Below are 20354 nucleotides of genomic sequence, written 5' to 3'. Positions count from 1 at the left end.
TAAATGTATTTCCTGGCCATCTTTCTCAACACACACACACACACACACACACAAGTGCAATGCTTAAGTGTTTTAATAATATAATGATCAAGTGGCAAAATATTTAATTTTATAATTCCAATTTAAATTTTTTAATTTTAATAAGTAAACACATGATGAGAAATCAAACAGAAGGAAACAAACTTTCTTCTGAAAATAACACGGTTCTTAAAGTAATATTCATTCTTTGATATAAGACACAGAAAATGAGTTTGGAATTGAACAGAACAAATTTTCTATCGTAAGAATGCGTGGTAGAGTATAAGGGAATGTCTGAGGGCTCGATCCTGTTCCATGCAGAATATCAGATCTCGGACAGTCACACGTTTTTGAGCGGTTCTCTGTGCACGGAAACCCAGGACCTTGAAGGAAATGGAGAACGTGAACTTAAATAAATGTATATATTAATACAACAGTGATGATCTTTTAGGAAAAGTGACAGTGGTTTAGATGGTGATGTCCAATTGGTTGTTTCGGATCACAGGACCGCCAGGATGCCACTGCTGGGCTCTTGAGCAAGGCCCTTAACCCTCAACTGCTCAGATGTATAAATGAAAGGTTTGGATAATTGGCTTTGTATTATGAATACAGTAAATGTGTGAGGTGCTGTGTACATCATCTTCCAAGTATCATAAATGTTGATAGTGACTTGATAAACAGGAAACCAATGTAAAATTTAGTGCTGTATGCATAAAAGTAGGAGGTGTAGCATTTTTCTCTGTTTTCCCCCCTTTAAGAAATCTCGTCTCCTTTAAGTTTTTTAAAGCATCAGCTCTTAATGCCTATGCCCTGACAACCATAAGAACCAGTAAGAGAAAAAGCTATGGTTGTCATAACCCCTACCTACAATGTAAGACACTATCTTATTGATTTTTTAATAGTACTAGAATGATGCTCCAAACCCCATTAAACATAACACAGGGAAACACGGACCAAATACAAATTAATATCAGCTTCACTGCAGGAATCTGCAGTTGTGCAGGGGAGTTTAAAATACTGCAATGGTTGATAAACCTGGTTATCACTTACATTTACATTCTCACAGACACAGGCGGAGGTACATACAGTGGGTACGGAAAGTATTCAGACCCCCTTTAATTTTTCACTCTGTTATATTGCAGCCATTTGCTAAATTCATTTCTTTTCCTAATTAATGTACACATAGCACCCCATATTGACCGAAAAACAGAATTGTTGACATTTATTAAAAAAGAAAAACTGAAATAATCACATGGTCCTAAGTATTCAGACCCTTTGCTCAGTATATAGTAGAAGCACCCTTTTGATCTAATACAGCCAGGAGTCTTTTTGGAAAGATGCAACATGTTTTTCACACCTGGATTTGGGGATCCTCTGCCATTCCTTCTTGCAGATCTTCTCCATTTTTAGGTCTCTCCAGAGATGCTCAATTGGGTTTCGTTATTTTAGCTGCATGCTTAGGGTCATTGTCTTGTTGGATGGTAAATCTTCGGCCCAGTCTGAGGTCCAGAGCACTCTGGAGAAGAATTGCGTCCAGGATATCCCTGTACTTGGCCGCATTCATCTTTCCCTCGATTGCAACCAGTCGTCCTGTCCCTGCAGCTGAAAAACATTGGACAGGCGATGAGCAGTGCCTGGTTTTCTCCACACATACTGCTTAGAATTAAGGCCAAAAAGTTCTATCTTGGTCTCAGCAGACCAGAGAATCTTATTTCTCATCATCTTGGAGTCCTTCAGGTGTTTTTTAGCAAACTCCATGCGGGCTTTCATGTGTCTTGAGGCTTCCGTCGGGCCACTCTGCCATAAAGCCCTGACTGGTGGAGGGCTGCAGTGATGGTTGACTTTCTACAACTTTCTCCCTTCTCCCGACTGCATCTCTGGAGCTTAGCCACAGTGATCGTTTGGGTTCTTCTTTACCTCTCTCACCAAAGCTCTTCTCCCCCGATAGCTCAGTTTGGCCGGACGGCCAGCTCTAGGAAGGGTTCTGGTCGTCCCAGACGTCTTCCATTTGAGGATTATGGAGGCCACTGTGCTCTTAGGAACCTTAAGTGCAGCAGAAATGGTTTTGTAATCTTGGTCAGATCTGTGGCACTTCAGGCAGTTCCTTTGACCTCATGATTCTTATTTGCTCTGACATGCATTGTGATCTGTAATGTCTTAATTAGGAAAGCCACACAGCTGCTTATATAAGTCCATTAAGTATAACCAAACACAGCTGGACTCAAATGAAGGTGTAGAACTATCTCAAGGATGATTAGAAGAAATGGCTAGCACCGGAGTTAAATATATGAGTGTCACAGCAAAGGGTCTGAATATTTAGGACCATGTGATATTTCAGTTTTTCTTTTTTAATAAATGTCAACAATTCTTTTTTGTTTTTCTGTCAATATGGGGTATGTGTTCATTAATGAGGAAAAGAAATGAACTTAAATGATTTTAGACAAATGGCTGCAATATAACCGAGTGAAAAATTTAAGGTGGTCTGAATACTTTCCGTACCCACTGTATATAGAGGTCAATACCTGGTTAGTCCCAGCGCCGGAAGTCTCCAGAGGTTTCCTTTTCCGAGGCCCCAGAGCTGCCAGTGCTGCCAGGTTAGCATCTCTGTGCTCCATCTGAGCTAGCTCCAGCTGCTGCATCTAAGTGTGTAGAACAAATTATTACAAAAAAAACAAAAACATTACAACAACCCTTGCACTGAGCCCTGACACCAGCTTCCCTCAACACATGCGAGCTGAATTAAAACTTAGCCCCTTCTCCCCAGTGATCATTTCCGCAGTTTTACAATAGAAAATAAATAACAACGGATCAGTGGCCATTGTTTTTTGCAAGAAATATTCCATGGCCAAGTGTCAATATTCTACTGCCAGTATAATGCATAATAAAGCTAATAATCTTCTGTAAAACGTCCATAATCCTTCACTGTGCTGTATGTAGGCTCCTGGGCTAAATATTACTTTTTATGTGCAAGGACATAAGTGGAGCTAAGAATTTTGGAATCTGTTCAGAAGTAGGGTTTTTTTTTTTTTTAACCATAAATACATTATTTTAGAATTTAGTTCAGGCAGAAATAAAATGTTATATATTTTATATAATATATGTTAATGTCCAAGCAGCTACTGTGGCATAAGGAAGTGTTATAAAATTAGACAGCACCTAGAACTTTTAAAAGGTTACAGAAAACTAATAAAATAAAAAAAATTATAAATATTACATACATGCATACACAAGGCTGTGTACACAAACATACACACAGGTTTAATGAGCGTTCAACTCTGCTTTCCGGACCGCTTCAGTTTCTGCTCCAATTAAATAAAAATTTAAATTAACCTCCAATCAGGAAAACAAAAAACACCAGTCTAGGCAAGTGTTCTTGGCATATGTGTCCTAGTCTAAAATACACAACGTGTGTACACACACACACACACACACACACACACACACACACACACACACACACACACACACACACACACACACACACACACACACACACACACACTCAACTGACCAACCTCTTTTGCTCTCTGTTTGAGTCGAAGCTGCTCGGGGTCCTCACTGCTCGAGCGACTCTGAAGGGATAATTAAACAAGACATACTAAAAGTCTGGCCTGTATAGACAATATACACGGACCAGGCATTATGACATAACAGGTGAAGTGAATAACCCTGATTATCTCTTCATCATGGCACCTGTTATTGTGAGGTATTTATTTGGCAGCAAGGGAACATTTTGTCCTCAAAGTTGACGTGTTAGAAGCAGGAAAAAAGGTCAAGTGTAAGGATTTAAGCGAGTTTGAAAAGGGCCAAATTGTGATGCCTAGACGACTGGATCAGAGCATCTCCAAAACTGTAGCTCTTGTGGCATGTTCCCAGTCTGCAGTGGTCAGTATCTATCAAAAGTGGTCCAAGAAAGGAACAGTGGTGAACCAGAGACAGGGTCATGGGCAGCCGATGCTCACTGATGTACGTGGGGAGAGAAGTCTGGTCCGTATAGTCCAATCAAACAGACGAGTTTCTGTAGCGCAAATTGCTGAAGAAGTTAATGACGTTAATGATCGACGGGTCAGAATTGCTTTGGCAGCAAAAGGGGGAACAACACAATATTAGGCAGGTGGTCATATTGCTATGCCCAATCGGTATACACACACACACATTCACCTTAGCGATGCGTAACAGAGTCTCCCTCTCCTCCTCTTCTCTCTTTTGTTTCTTCACTTTTTCCAGCTGCTCCAGGAACTTTAGTTGGGAGCGTGTGTCACTGATCTGAATGTTTCGCCAGTCATCCTAAACCCACAAACACAATATTTTTTTTTAATAATTTACTTTTCACTTAAGTACATGTCAGAGCCATGTAAAGAACTTCTTTACTTTACCTTAAGTAAAAAAAAAAAAAAAAATTAGTACTTTAACTTTTACCAGCGTATTTTAAAACATTATCTGTACGTCTGAAGGATGTGTGTTAAGGATGTGTCTAGTTTTGCCACCTCTTTACTGATCAGAGTGTAGTTGGAGTCTAATTGTGTGTAAAGTGCCACGTTATCCCAATAAAAATACATGTTGCTCCATACAAATGTTGCTGGAAGGCCAGAAGACAAGCGAGACATTAAAACGTCTGAAAAAGTTCCAGCAGTACACCAAAAAATACAAAAGGCTCAGAGAAGCTCTAAGGCAGATATAGCATTTAACAGAGCGTATCCAAAAAGCTGTTTACAGGACAACCAAGGCCCAAACACTCCAAAAATTGTGAAAAGAAAAACAAATGCAGAAAATCACATATCAAAGTTGTTTGATAGTGATGCCAGGTGGTGGTAGTGCCACAGTGTAAAACTTATTCTAATTACTAATAAATGGATTTAGTTGGCCAGGATAACAGGATTTTTTTAACAGGATTCTGGAAGGGGAGAGGATGCCTGAGGAATGGAGAAGGAGTGTGCTGGTACCGATCTTTAAACATAAAGGAGATGTGCAGACCTGCAGTAACTACAGGGGAATTAAGTTGATCAGTCACACCATGAAGTTATGGGAAAGAGTAGTGGAAGCCAGGCTGAGAGAAGAGGTGACCATCTGTGAGCAACAGTATGGTTTCATGCCGAGGAAAAGCACCACAGATGCCTTATTTGCTTTGAGGATGTTGATGGAAAAGTATAAAGAAGGACAGAAGGAGCTGCATTGTGTATTTGTGGATTTAGAGAAAGCGTTCGACAGGGTGCCGAGAGAGGAGTTGTGGTATTGTATGAGGAAGTCAGGTGTGTCAGAGAAGTATGCGAGGGTGGTGCAGGACATGTATGAGAACAGTGTGACGGCAGTGAAGTGTGCAGTAGGTACGACAGACTGGTTCAGGGTGAAGGTTGGACTGCATCAAGGATCGGCCCTGAGCCCTTTCCTGTTTGCAGTGGTAATGGACAGGTTGACGGACGAGGTCAGACAGGAGTCTCCCTGGACTATGATGTTTGCAGATGATATTGTGATTTGTGGTGAGAGTAGAGAGCAGGTTGAGAAGAGCCTGGAGAGGTGGAGATATGTGCTTAAGAGAAGGGGAATGAAAGTCAGTAGGAGTAAGACAGAGTACATGTGTGTGAATGAGAGGGAGGGCAGTGGAGTGATGCGGTTGCAGGGAGAAGAGGTGGAGAAGGTGGAGGAGTTCAGGTACCTGGGGTCAACAGTGCAAAGTAATGGAGAGTGTGTTAGAGAAGTAAAGAAAAGAGTGCAGGCAGGGTGGAGTGGGTGGAGAAGAGTGACAGGAGTGATTTGTGATAGTAGGGTATCTGCAAGAATGAAAGGGAAAGTTTATAGGACTGTGGGGAGACCTGCGATGTTGTATGGATTAGAGACAGTGGCATTGAGTAAAAGACAGGAGATGGAGCTGGAGGTAGCAGAGCTGAAGATGTTAAGGTTTTCGTTGGGAGTGACGAGGATGGACAAGATTAGAAATGAGTTTATTAGAGGGACAGCACAAGTAGGATGTTTTGGTGACAAGGTGAGGGAGGCGAGATTGAGATGGTTTGGACATGTGCAGAGAAGGGACATGAATTATATTGGTAGAAAAATGCTGAAGATGGAGCCACCAGGTAGGAGGAAAAGAGGAAGGCCAAGGAGGAGGTTCATGGATGTGGTGAGGGAAGACATGCAGGTAGTTGGTGTGAAAGAGGCAGATGTAGAGGACAGGGTGGTATGGAGATGGATGATCCGCTGTGGCGACCCCTAATGGGAGCAGCCGAAAGAAGAAGAAGAAGGATTTAGTTGGCCAGGATGATGTGTACGGTGTTTTGGTTCAGCGGTGTTTGCACATACCCTGTAAGAAACATAATGATGTTGTGCAATAACAGAGAGCTTTTCCAGCAGATCTCGAAGTCTTTCCTGTGTGGCATGAGAGAGCAACCCAAGCACATCTGTATTCACCTCTGCAACACCGAGAGAATTACCTATGTGAGACAAACAACAGTGAGCACTAGGTGTCAGTTTTCACTTAGACTGGAATTTAAAAAAGTTTTTTTTAACAATGCTTTTTTCCCCCCACTGAAAGGCACTGGTTAAGCACAGCTTAACATCGCTCTGTGCTTCAGATTTAGGTATAACCTCAAAAAATGTCAGAGAATACTTTACACATTTTATTTACTCAAATAAACAATTAGACTCGAATGTAAATACTTTAAATGTATTTTAATATTTACTTCCTAAAGATATCTCTCTAGTAATAAAGTGTCTGAGTTAAACTAGTTATCCTAGTCAGTAAGTGTGTGAGAGTTTCAGGGATGCGGATTTGAAGGACAAATTGAACTGGGTTCAGTTAAGTTCAAGTTAAATTTTAAAGTTAAAATCAATGATGCAATAAGCGACTTACTAGCAGTAAAAATGTAAAATCAATTTCAAAATATGAAAAATGATAGTATTATATAATTCCTAGAATAATAAAAAAAAAATAATAAAATCACAATTGTATGTATATGCGCACACACACACACACACACACACACACACACACACACACACACACACACACACACACACACACACACACACACACACACACACACACACACACACACACCCTGTTTATTGCAGTGGTTACGCTCCAAAATGGAAGCCACCCCAAAAATGCTATTTTACATTTACAGTACTGTTCTGTATTAACATTTTACTTAATTATATAATAAATAATTATATTTTTATTAATCAATTTTATTATTGCAACATAAAACTATATAAAAACAATTCCCTATAAGTTTTTTGGTCTATTGTGCTATCTGCCAGAGACCGGAAAAATCAGCAAAACAAATAAATTATGTGTCAAATGCAAATCCATGATAAACCGGGGGCACGAGATTTGAACTGCGGTAAACGAATGATTAATGTATATACCCAATATATATAAAATATGATCAAAACAGACTAGGCTTAATCTTACAAATTCATTTCAGCAAGTATAGCCAAAAAATAACAATATCTCAGTTAGGCATTAATAGTTGCTTTGGCTTATTGTTCTGCTTGTTGAACAGACACACATCTGCAAACACTCTATTCTGCTGATGCAAACGGGTTCTTTCAAGGCCAAGGCTGTCTCTTTCACTATCATCTCCTTGTCCTCCAGGCAAACTCCACCTTCCCCAACCTCTTTTTCTCACTTTCTATCCTTCTTGATGGCATGATTGAGAGGATTTCTGCCAATCTGGCAACTTCTGCACCACTGCATGGTCATTAGCATACTGATTAAGTAAAACAGCTTTGTCAGAGATACTGCTGATCAAAGAGAGGACATCTGCCTTCTATCTCACACTACCTGCCTCAACATGTATAAAAACAAACAGTGTAAAGAGAGAAAGGTGGAAACAGGTACACTTAATAGAAATGAATGATAGAATGCAAAACAATGGTAATTCAACCCTACCCAGTACATTTTTTCCCCCCTCAATAAATAGGCGTGGAAATGCCATTACCAATGTGAAGCACTTTCTGTTGCAGTGCTGTGGTTTGCAGGAAAAGCTCGTCCCTGCAGGAGTGCACCACTGTTCCCACCAGCTCTGAACTGGACGCCAAAATGCGAGCATTCTCCTCATTCAAGTTCACACCGGCCATGGAAGCCACATCATTTATGTCATCATCATCACTAAAAGGCAAAAACGTGTGGACATATACATACAGTTAGAGACTAACTGAATGCATTTCTGTTTTTTTATTGGATCATTGGTAATTGTATCATCAGGTTTAGTCTTTAGTTCAATGTTTATGCTGGAAGAATAAAATTACTGACTGCATGGAGCCTGTTAGCGAGCTTTACTCAGTCACTGGGAAAGCACCATCATAGGACCAGTGGTGGACAGTAAGAATTAAATGTAATTTGTTACTGTATTTAAGTAGCTTCTTCGTGTATCTGTATTTTACTGAAGTATTTCTATTTGGGGTTCAGCATCAGTTTAACAGCAAGTAGAACATTTTCAGAGAAAGAAATGATGGAAGAAACTCCTGACTCAAACTTGCCACAACACCAGTCACCTTATTTATGAGTTTTAAAATGTTCTTTTTGGACTCATGATTTAATAGATATCAGTCAGTGTTTGATTCCTTAATATCATTGCATGAATAGATTGGTGAGCTAAGACTTTGCTTTGATGTGAAAAGACTTTAATGTTAGAGTCTTGTGACAAATGATAATCAGAACATTATAGCCATAATAAATCATAGTACTTTGGATACTTAAATACATTTAAAGGCAAATACACTTGTACTTTTACTCAAGTGAAAGTTAAGAGGGAGCACTTTTACTTTTACTGGAGTAACATTTTACAGAGTGTAGCTCTACTTCAGCTCAACTACATGGTTTTTGTACTTCGTCCACCACTGCATAGGACCATCACTGACTGGGCGTATTCTGGGAAATCATTCTCAGCAGTAGTAACACTCATGGGGCAGATATATATAACTAAATGTGTGTTTTATCACCATATTGGCTGAATTTGATTGATTGACTAAGTAACATGACCCGATACATTGTAGTAGTGATCCACCAACCAAATAATATCTAATGGGCGGTTGTCCTATGCTGGTCTCTTTCAGCTTCAGAGTTTATTGAAATAACTGTAATAAAATTCTACAACTGCTAACTGTATAGAAGTAACCATGCAAAAGTGTACTGTATTTATAAACAGCTAGAGATAGGTAATTTTTCTACTCCACCAAACCACAACATACACACTAGAGCAGAGGATAGTTGTCATTACCGGAATGAGCCTGAGGTGCTGTCCTTGAAATTGTGCGTTTGTGCTGCTTGAGTTGGTCCAGAGGGGGTTTTAGATGCCTGGAGAGGATACTGGCTCCTAAAAGCTTCATAAAAAAAATAAAAATAAATACTACAAAAAGTCAAAGTAATGAATACAACAAATGCTCATTAGAAATAAAAATCACCAAGTTATAACTTTGGTTAACATCATTTTACTTTGATGCTTCAAAGAAAATAGTCATTATATACACAGCTATGATGCTACCAGAGTTTTACTATGGTATTGCAGGGTGACAATGACATCAAGCATGGCACAGCATAGCACATTTTACCATACATAAATGTGTTGGGTAATAAAATAATGTAAAACATGATGCGCTTTAGGGTGTTGATGCACAGAATAAGCCATTTATATTATACAAAATTTAGAGTAATAACTAGCCAGGACAGGTACACACAAAATAATTTATGCATATTTCCGGGTCTGGCAGCGACATATTTAACTTCCATACTTCTCCTTACTATGGAGCTATTTTTCTTTTTTTTTTTTTTGTAAGAGAGACAACTGAACATTTGTTGTGAATAAAGAAGAGAACCATTTCCACCTGCTAACTGTGTGTTCGTCTGAATAACTGGCGGCTTGGGCTGTGTGTGGCTCTGCACTGGCTTCACAACATGGGGTGAGGAGGTTACATGTTGCTCCACAATCACACCTTTGCCTTGTTGGAGTACCTGGTTAAATATGAAACTTTAGATACCCATTTTCCATCTCCAACCCAGAAAGTCAAGAGTAAAATGCTATAAGTAAATGTCAAAAGTTGTGTCCGTGTGTGTGTGTGTGTGTGTGTGTGTGTGTGTGTGTGTGTGTGTGTGTGTGTGGGTGTTGCAAGATAAATGCAGGCCAACATTCGTGGAGATATTATTCAATACAAAACAAATTCAATAAACAATAAAATTCCAGATATTAGATTAAAAGATGACAAACGACATTTGAAAAGGACTGCATGCAGCCTGTGATAACAGGAGCTGATGGGATACTGGTGGCTTTAAGTGAATTATAGTGAAGTGTGGGTGGTAGGAAATAAACCAGTGAATAAAGATAAATTGGAGGAAATATCATAAAAAGAAAATGAGTCACAATTCAGCAAAGGGACTCACTTTCATAATTTTGAACATAACTGAATTATAAAACTTGGACAGAAGAAAAGCATACAGTATTTAGCTGTTGGTCATATGTTCATAGGAAATGTAACTAAAAAAATATGTAGAGTAGGTTCATTTAAAATAATTTAATCATAACAAAAATCCAAATTTAGATGCCAAATGAGAAACATTTTATTGTACATGCGTCAGAAACAGAGAAGAATGAATCTCAAAAGAAAACCCTTATTTTTCTGATACCAGATATTAGAATTGTACTGGAGATCATTAGAATAAAGACAAACGAACAAATTAGAAAAAAAAAAAAATTTATTCACAAATAGTAGAGTACTTTACAATACTTTACGATAACCATATTTTTTTTTTATTTGTAATGATGCTTTAGAGTAAATAAGTTATTATGCATTATACATTATAGAGTGTTGCTATGGAGCCTCATGGTAGCTGTGCTTTTATTTATGACAATAACATTAACAGGGACCTGATCATACAAGTCCTGCTAAAAAAAAAAAAAAAAAAAAAGATTTTGGTTTTCTAATAAAAAAAAGGTTCTCTAAAATAAGCTGCAGTTCTTAAAGGCATTGCTGAGAAATCGAGTTAAAAGCAAAGACTGAAACTTTCAGAATATTAATCTTAATTTAATATGAAGATAAATTTTATGGATATTTGTTGCATAGTGAGCTTACCATTTGTGGGGGTCTGGCAGGTGCACTGCCTCGAAGAGGCTGAGTGATGGTGGTAGAGGAAGGAAGACGAAGTTTCTGGGTGCTGTTGCAGATTGTGAACGAGGTGGAAGATTTGGGCTGCTCACACTGCTGGATAAAGAGCTGAGAGTTTGGGGTGAGCTGACGCACAGCAGGAAGGCTCCTCTAAAAACCAAAAGAACCTCTCAGACTAAATTCTCCATTCTCTCAATTCTTTTGAAATCACACTCAAAAAAATCAGACCTTACTTTAAGAAAGGGCACCAGGTATGGTTGCGGGGATGATTTCAGCTCTATGTAAAGTTTTTCAGTGAACTCCTCAGCTTCCAGTCGTCCATCCTGATAAGAAACAATAAAACACATTAAACCAGGTGCACACTAATGTAAACAGAGTGGAAAGACAACATGAAAAACATGTGATTTCCCACCAGCAGGTCTTTGACCAGAGCTCGAACGTTCTGTGCCATGTCAGGTGATCGGGTCCCACTTGATGCTAGCTTCATTAGAGTGATTAGGAAGTTTTTACACTTCTTTACATTCTCCAGTGTCTCCTGTCGAAAGCATAAAGAGATTTGTTTAAACTAATTACGATATAGTAAAAATGTTTTTCCCCTCCAAGGATTACAAATATACTCTAACTTTAAAAAAATCTTTATTATTGTAAAAAATACAGTCCTGGATTTTTCAAAACATTTCAGGAAATACATTTAATTTGCTAGACAGGTCCATTATTGCCCACATCTTCAAGATTTAATACTAGTATGACATATTTTCATCTTTAAAGACACAGGATTTGTCAAAAAAAAAAAATACATTATTGTATAAAACAAAAATAGAAACCAATCAATAAATTAACCTTATGTATGATACATTCATATTTAATTTGCTTTGTGAAAACCATGTTTCCTTACAGAATCAATGCTACTCAATTCATACTCAGCACCAGGCAGACAATCTATTACCCTTTGTTATAGAAACATTTTAATTAACTGTTTGCATCAATTATAATTTAGCCTTGTTAAACTACAGTTGTAAGCAATATAAGAGGTTAATAAACCTTGGTCCAGGTGCAGGGTGAGATGCGACTGGGCAGGAGTGTGTGGGAGCGTGGGATTGAGTGCATGTGTGGAAGTTTGAGCCAAGCTGTGTATATTATCAGCTGGTGAGGAAGAAGCACGTTGATAGATGCCTTGTGTGTTTAACTGAGATGTCTTCTGCTGAGTACAGAATAAACTTTATTCTTATTTAATAATCCTCTCTGTTTTTATTATTTTTATATAATTAGTAGGGACTTGCATTTCCATGACATTATCACCAATTTAGCTTTTACTAGAATATGTTATGTATTAGTAAAAAAAAAAAAAAAAAAAAAAAAAAACAAAATACACCACCAATAGTTTAATTTAAATTAATTTTATATTTTCAAAACTCTTTTTAGTTAAATAATATAGAGTAACTACTTAGTGTTGCATTTGATAACGTTTCCTGCCTGGGTTTAGAGAGAACCAAATAAGCAGACCTCTGTTTTTCTGGTTAGTGACTGGTCAAATGAATTGACATTCTTCCAGAAATCTTCAGTCATGTACAGAAGTCTTCAGTAAGAGTGTCTGATAACCTAACTCTGCTGTTAGGAGTAGACACGAAGCTAGTCCACCAGGGGACAGATAGTTCTGCGTTTAGTAACTGTATAGTACCATATGACACTGTCTGGTAGAAAAGAAAGATTAAATTATTGGACTCACTTTTAATATGACACAGCAACTTACACACATACACAAACATGAAGTGTGATAAAGAAATTACTCACAGCTGTGACAGGCACCTGGGTGGAGACTTTGCTACTGCTGCTGGTTTTGATGGGAATATTCGGGCAGATATTTCGAGGGCCACTACCAACTGGGCAGTTTACTTGATTAACTGAAGTAAGTGATGTCTTGTTAATAGACTGAACAAAAAAACAAAGAAAATCGTTTCGCATTTAAATACCTTGCATATCAGACCCTACATACTGAGAAATAGACTTACACATACCTTCACTATGGATGCAGAGGTGGCATTAGTGCCAGTAATGGTCCTTTGGCTAATGGTACCTGTTGAGGTGCTTATTGACGGTTTCTGAACCGAGGTAGATTTAATGACAGTGGGCCCTGTTATAGAGCTTGGCTTAAGGCCAGTCCCTAACCCAGAGGGAGGTTTAATAATAATGTTTCCTATACTGGTGGATTTGATTAACGCAGTGCCTGTTGTGGAGCTGGGCTTAAGAACAGCCTTTGGTGCCGAGGAGGTGGGTTTTACTATGGTGGCTACTGTTGTAGATGAAGACGGGAGAGAGACTCTGATAATAGATGGTGCTGCTGCCTGTGAATCATATAAATGAGTTTTATTGTGTGAGAATTTATTTATGTAATAAAACACAATAGTTACTACATTGTATTGTATGTTGTTTCACAAAAGGTGGCACAAAATAAAAGTCAAATAAATGTACACCTGGGGGGCCTGTGGTCTTACAGCTGAAGGGACATTCGATGATTTGGGCACTAAACCCTGTGCCTGTGCTTGAGCTAAAGCCTGCTGGGAAACCAACATCAACTGCCCACTGTCGCTGCGAATTAAAACCATACCTAGACAAAAGACATAAAAAAGAGCAAGATGAACTACATACAGAAAAAAAACAATACCCTCAAGGCAACTCCCCAACACAAACCTTGTGGAATCTGGAAGTTGGCCGGCAGCTGGAGAGACGTTGTCTGAGAGCTCCTTGGAACTGTTGCATTCTGCTGCAAAATGGATGCCCTCGGTAAAGCCACAATCGATGCCCGGAGTGGAGCTTGGGCCACTGCTGGAGGTCTGACCTGGTTAGACATCACAGTAATTCCTCCAGGGTGTGAAGCTGAGCTCTGTCCACTGGCCCCGGCTGCTGTAATAGCCCCTGTCACCACTCTCGCCCCCACCACTAGCGGTGTGGCAGATCTGATAGGCGCAGAGCTCACTATGACCTTTGGTGTTGGAGGCATGGAAGCAGATGTTACAGTGGAGCTCACAGGTGTAGATGGAGTGGAATGCATGCTCAAGGAAGGAGCTTGAAATTCAGCAGGATCTTTTTTAGGTGTCTCAGATGACTCTGATGCCTGGGTTTTTTTTTCTTCTGTATATACTGACACTCGGGTTGAAGTGTGGGACGCGTTAGTAATATCGAGCGCATTGTGTTTATATGACACCCGAGCGCACGCTGTTGCTGTTGCAGGAGTGTCTCCTGTTTCAGGAATTGCGTCCACTTTTTCTGCCGAATCGTCGATTATTCTTTCGCTTTCAGCCATTAGATATATTTCGAATGCACAAACAGCGTCGTGCCATTTCAAGAGGACACGCTCGCTTCATTTATCCTGTTATTTGTGTCAGCATGAACTGATTCCCGAACATCAGCGTCCACAGAGGAGTATTTAAACAAGCCCACCTCTTCAGTCAGCTGTGCTCTGAATCAACCACCACCAATCAGCTGAGATTTACGGAAGTCCTAAGAGGCCATGCATTATAATATTTTTTGTCGTTTTTGTATGGGGAGAAAATGAAGAAAATGAAGTCATGATCTCCAGAAAATAACTTTTGTTATGTCGAGAAAATTAATTCATAAACAATACAAAAAAAATGCATTATATATATATATATATATATATATATATATATATATATATATATATATATATATATATATATATATATATATATATGGCTTTTTTTTTTTGTCTTGTTTACGTGTCCTCTTGAAATATATATATATACAACCCCTGGCAAAAAGTATGGAATCACCCCTCTCAGAAGATGTTCATTCAAATGTTTGTGTAGAAAAAAAAGCAAGCACATATATGCCGCAAAACAATTTTCACCAACAATCCAAACTTCTGGCTGTATAAAACACTTAAAAAAACAAAACAAAGAAAGATAACTATAGTCAATTACAGCGGTTTTTACAGATCAAACAGAGGAAAAAAATATGGAATTTCTACACAATTAAACATTTGAATGAACATCTTCTGAGAGGGATGATTCCATACTTTTTGCCAGGGGTTGTATATATATATATATATATATATATATATATATATATATATATATATAGATATATATACAGTGAGGAAAATAAGTATTTGAACACCCTGCTATTTTGCAAGTTCTCCCACTTAGAAATCATGGAGGGGTCTGAAATTGTCATCATAGGTGCATGTCCACTGTGAGGGACATAATCTAAAAAAAAAAAAAACCAGAAATCACAATATATGTAATATATCATTTTAAACTATTTATTTGTATGATACAGCTGCAAATAAGTATTTGAACACCTGTCTATCAGCTAGAATTCTGACCCTCAAAGACCTGTTAGTCTGCCTTTAAAATGTCCACCTCCACTACATTTATTATCCTAAATTAGATGCACCTGTTTGAGGTCGTTAGCTGCATAAAGACACCTGTCCACCCCATACAATCAGTAAGAATCCAACTACTAACATGGCCAAGACCAAAGAGCTGTCCAAAGACACTAGAGACAAAATTGTACACCTCTACAAGGCTGGAAAGGGCTATGGGGAAATTGCCAAGCAGCATGGTGAAAAAAGGTCCACTGTTGGAGCAATCATTAGAAAATGGAAGAAGCTAAACATGACTGTCAATCTCCCTCGGACTGGGGCTCCATGCAAGATCTCACCTCGTGGGGTCTCAATGATCCCGAGGAAGGTGAGAAATCAGCCCAGAACTACACGGGAGGAGCTGGTCAATGACCTGAAAAGAGCTGGGACCACCGTTTCCAAGGTTACTGTTGGTAATACACTAAGACATCATAGTTTTAAATCATGCATGGCACGGAAGGTTCCCCTGCTTAAACCAGCACATGTCCAGGCACGTCTTAAGTTTGCCAATGACCATTTGGATGATCCAGAGGAGTTATGGGAGAAGTCATGTGGTCAGATGAGACCAAAATAGAACTTTTGGGTCATAATTCCACTAAACGTGTTTGGAGGAAGAAGAATGATGAGTACCATACCAAGAAACCTGACTGATCTAGAGAAGATCTGTGTGGAGGAGTGGGCCAAAATCCCTCCTGCAGTGTGTGCAAACCTGGTGAAAAACTACAGGAAACATTTGACCTCTGTAATTGCAAACAAAGGCTACTGTACCAAATATTACCATTGATTTTCTCAGGTGTTCAAATACTTATTTGCAGCTGTATCATACAAATAAATAGGTAAAAAATCATACATTGTGATTTCTGAATTTTTTTTTAAGATTATGTCTCACAGTGGACATGCACCTACGATGACAATTTCAGACCTCTCCATGATTTCTAAGTGGGAGAACTTGCAAAATAGCAGGGTGTTCAAATACTTATTTTCCTCACTGTATATATATATATATACACTCACTGGCCACTTTAGCATTATAATGCATGGCCTTTTAGGACTTCTGTAAATATATAATCTGCTCAAATTAAAACTGTTCCATTTTACAGCAGTTTTAAGTTATGAAGTCTCTTTCTAAACATAAAACCATAAACACATTATAAAATACTATAAGGTATACTCACCCTGTCAGTTTATTAGGAACACGTGCACACCGGCTCATTTATGCAGTTACCAAATCACATACCATCAGCACCATGCACACAGTCAGACAGAGCTTCATATTATGTTTGCATTAAACATCAAAATGGCATTTAAATTGATCTCTCTGAAGTGGCATAATTGTTGGTGAAAGATGGGCTGGCTGAGCATTTCATTAACAGCCCATTAATGAGTAAGGTTGTTGTGAGTAAGGTCAGAAAGGACTTATCTTAAAGAATCTGATTCACATGAACACTTTGCATAACATATCAAACAATCAGGTGAATGGCCTACAACAGCAGGTTTCTCTCCTCTCAGTCAAGAACAAGAATCCGAGGCAGCACATCATCATGGGCACTGATTTGCTGTAACCATACAGTCGAAGACTTGAATGATTGACTAGGTGATTGTTTTTTCTAATCTTCGGCTGTCCAGTTTTGATCAGTCGTTGTCCATGATGGCCTGAGATCCCAGTTCTGGATGTAGTCTTCTGCTGCTGTAGCCCATCCACCTCATGGATTGATTCTTTTTGTGCATGCTGTTTCTCTGCTAAACATGGTTGTAAAAATGCTTAGTTGTTATTTTATCTTTCCTGGCAAATCTTATCAATAAGTGTTTCTACTCACAGTACTGCTGTCAAAGTTTTTTGCACCATTTTGCACCAAACTCTAGAGAATGTTAAGAGTGGAAATCCCATGAGATTAGATCGGGAGATCATAAAATACTCAAACCATGCAGGCCATTCGGCACATATGTCACAGAGGTTTTATATGTAAAAACAAACAAACAAACAAACAAACAAACAAACAAAAAAGAAACATTTTTATTTTACAATAAACAATTTTTATTTAAATTCGGTCTAACTAATCAAAAGCCACCTCACCAAAACATTCATTACATATTTGTTTCCCTACTCTGGTCATGAGGTAATCCCTGAATAGCTTTTTATTTTGTGAAAACACTTTACGAATGAAAGGAAAATGATTTTCTTTTGATTAACCAATTTTCTTCATTTGCTTCAGCATACAAAAACCTTTTCAAATTATAATTTCCAAACACAGAGAGACTAGAATAAAAATAATTTGCATATTCCTTTATTTTGTAACCCAGCCATTAGAGGGGCACAAGCCAGTGCACTCTTAGTGCCGGTCCCAGGCCCGGGTAAATGGGGAGGGTTGCGTTAGGAAGGGCATCCAGCGTAAAACATGTGCCAAATCAAATATGCGGATCACAAATGAAAATTTCATACCGGATCGGTCGAGGCCCGGGTTAACAACGACCGCCACAGGTATCGTTAGCCGACAGGGTACCGGTGGAAATTGGGCTACTGTTGGCCGAAGGAGGAGAAGGAGAGGAGGAAGACGTCTACAGAGACAGCGGGAAAAGGAGCAGTGTAGGAGAGTAGAGGTTCGGGTTGGTACTTTAAATGTTGGTACTATGACGGGTAAAGGGAGAGAGGTAGCTGATATGATGGAGAGGAGAAAGGTAGATATGCTGTGTGTTCAGGAGACCAAGTGGAAAGGGAGTAAGGCCAGGAACATTGGAGGTGGGTTTAAACTGTTTTATCATGGTGTGGATGGAAAGAGAAATGGTGTAGGGGTGATTCTAAAGGAAGAGTACAGTAAGAGTGTAGTGGAGGTGAAGAGAGTTTCTGATAGGGTGATGATCGTGAAGGTGGAGGTTGAAGGGATGATGATAAATGTCATCAGTGCCTATGCTCCACAAGTTGGCTGTGAGATGAAGGAGAAAGAAAGATTCTGGAGTGAATTAGATGAAGTGGTAGATGGTGTACCTAGGAAAGAACGATTGCTGATTGGGGCAGACTTTAATGGGCATGTAGGTGAAGGGAACAGAGGTGATGAGGAGGTGATGGTTAGGTATGGTTTTAAGGAGAGGAATGTGGAAGGGCAGATGGTGGTAGATTTTGCTAAAAGGATGGAAATGGCAGTGGTGAACACGTATTTTAAGAAGAAGGAGGATCATAGGGTGACGTATAAGAGTGGAGGAAGGTGCACACAGGTGGATTATGTTCTGTGTAGGAGATGTTACCTGAAGGAGATTGGAGACTGTAAGGTGTTGGCGGGGGACAGTGTAGCTAGACAGCATCGGATGGTGGTCTGTAGGATGGTTTTGGAGGCGAAGAAGAAGAGGAGGAAAGTAAGGATTGAAAGAAGAATAAGATGGTGGAAACTGAAGGAGGAAGAGTGTAGTGTGAGGTTCAGGGAAGAGGTCAGACAGGGGCTTGGTGGTGGTGAAGAGGTGCCGGATGATTGGGCAACTACTGCAGGAGCGATGAGGGAGGCAGCTAGAAAAGTACTTGGTGTGACATCTGGAAATAGAAAGCAAGACAAGGAGACGTGGTGGTGGAATGAGGAAGTGCAGGAGAGCATTAGGGGAAAGAGGTTGGCAAAACAGAAGTGGGATCGACAGAGTGATGAGAAAAGTAGGCAGGAGTACAAGGAGATGCGGCAGGAGGTAAAAAGGGATGTGGCGAAAGCCAAGGAAAAGGCATATGAGGAGCTGTATAAGAGGTTGGACACTAAGGAAGGAGAAAAGGATTTGTACCGATTGGCCAGGCAGAGGGACCGAGCTGGGAAGGATGTACTGCAAGTTAGAGCAATAAAGGATGGAGAGGGAAATGTGTTGACTAATGAGGAGAGTGTGTTGAGAAGATGGAGGGAGTATTTTGAGCAGCTGATGAATGAGGAAAATCAGAGAGAGAGAAGGTTGGAGGATGTGGAGTTGGTGAAGCAGGATGTAGATAGGATTAGTAAGGAGGAAGTGAGAGCAGCGATTAAGAGGATGAAGAATGGAAAGTCGGTTGGACCAGATGACATACCGGTAGAAGCGTGGATATGTTTAGGAGAGATGACAGTAGAGTTTTTAACCAGATTGTTTAACAGGATTCTGGAAGGGGAGAGGATGCCTGAGGAATGGAGAAGGAGTGTGCTGGTACCGATCTTTAAACATAAGGGAGATGTGCAGACCTGCAGTAACTACAGGGGAATTAAGTTGATCAGTCACACCATGAAGTTATGGGAAAGAGTAGTGGAAGCCAGGCTGAGAGAAGAGGTGACCATCTGTGAGCAACAGTATGGTTTCATGCCGAGGAAGAGCACCACAGATGCCTTATTTGCTTTGAGGATGTTGATGGAGAAGTATAGAGAAGGACAGAAGGAGCTGCATTGTGTATTTGTGGATTTAGAGAAAGCGTACGACAGGGTGCCGAGAGAGGAGTTGTGGTATTGTATGAGGAAGTCAGGTGTGTCAGAGAAGTATGTGAGGGTGGTGCAGGACATGTATGAGGACAGTGTGACGGCAGTGAAGTGTGCAGTAGGTACGACAGAATGGTTCAGGGTGAAGGTTGGACTGCATCAAGGATCGGCCCTGAGCCCTTTCCTGTTTGCAGTGGTGATGGACAGGTAGACGGACGAGGTCAGACAGGAGTCTCCCTGGACTATGATGTTTGCAGATGATATTGTGATTTGTGGTGAGAGTAGAGAGCAGGTTGAGAAGAGCCTGGAGAGGTGGAGATATGCGCTTGAGAGAAGGGGAATGAAAGTCAGTAGGAGTAAGACAGAGTACATGTGTGTGAATGAGAGGGAGGGCAGTGGAGTGATGCGGTTGCAGGGAGAAGAGGTGGAGAAGGTGGAGGAATTCAGGT

The 20354-nt window shown here is 39.7% G+C and overlaps 1 protein-coding gene across 1 annotated transcript; it reads right to left on the bottom strand.

Annotated features, from left to right (window-relative positions):
- Window positions 1–121: 121 nt before the first annotated feature.
- taf4b (TAF4B RNA polymerase II, TATA box binding protein (TBP)-associated factor) lies at window positions 122–14604 on the bottom strand. Its single transcript, XM_083561943.1, has 15 exons — window positions 13804–14604; window positions 13587–13720; window positions 13131–13457; window positions 12907–13044; window positions 11528–11650; window positions 11349–11438; window positions 11083–11265; window positions 9841–9967; window positions 9237–9339; window positions 7956–8125; window positions 6313–6443; window positions 4180–4305; window positions 3534–3590; window positions 2541–2657; window positions 122–401 (listed from the first exon to the last, which is right to left on the bottom strand). Exons 1-15 carry the CDS (start codon window positions 14414–14416, stop codon window positions 276–278), a joined length of 2565 nt encoding a protein of 854 aa, XP_083418069.1. The 5' UTR covers window positions 14417–14604; the 3' UTR covers window positions 122–275.
- Between the last annotated feature and the right edge of the window lie 5750 nt (window positions 14605–20354).

This window comes from Silurus aristotelis (assembly GCF_946808225.1).
Source record: "Silurus aristotelis genome assembly, chromosome: 15".
NCBI classification, from domain to species: domain Eukaryota; kingdom Metazoa; phylum Chordata; class Actinopteri; order Siluriformes; family Siluridae; genus Silurus; species Silurus aristotelis.
The sequence above is the reverse complement of the archived record's forward strand: the minus strand, read 5'-3'. Positions and strand labels throughout refer to the sequence as shown.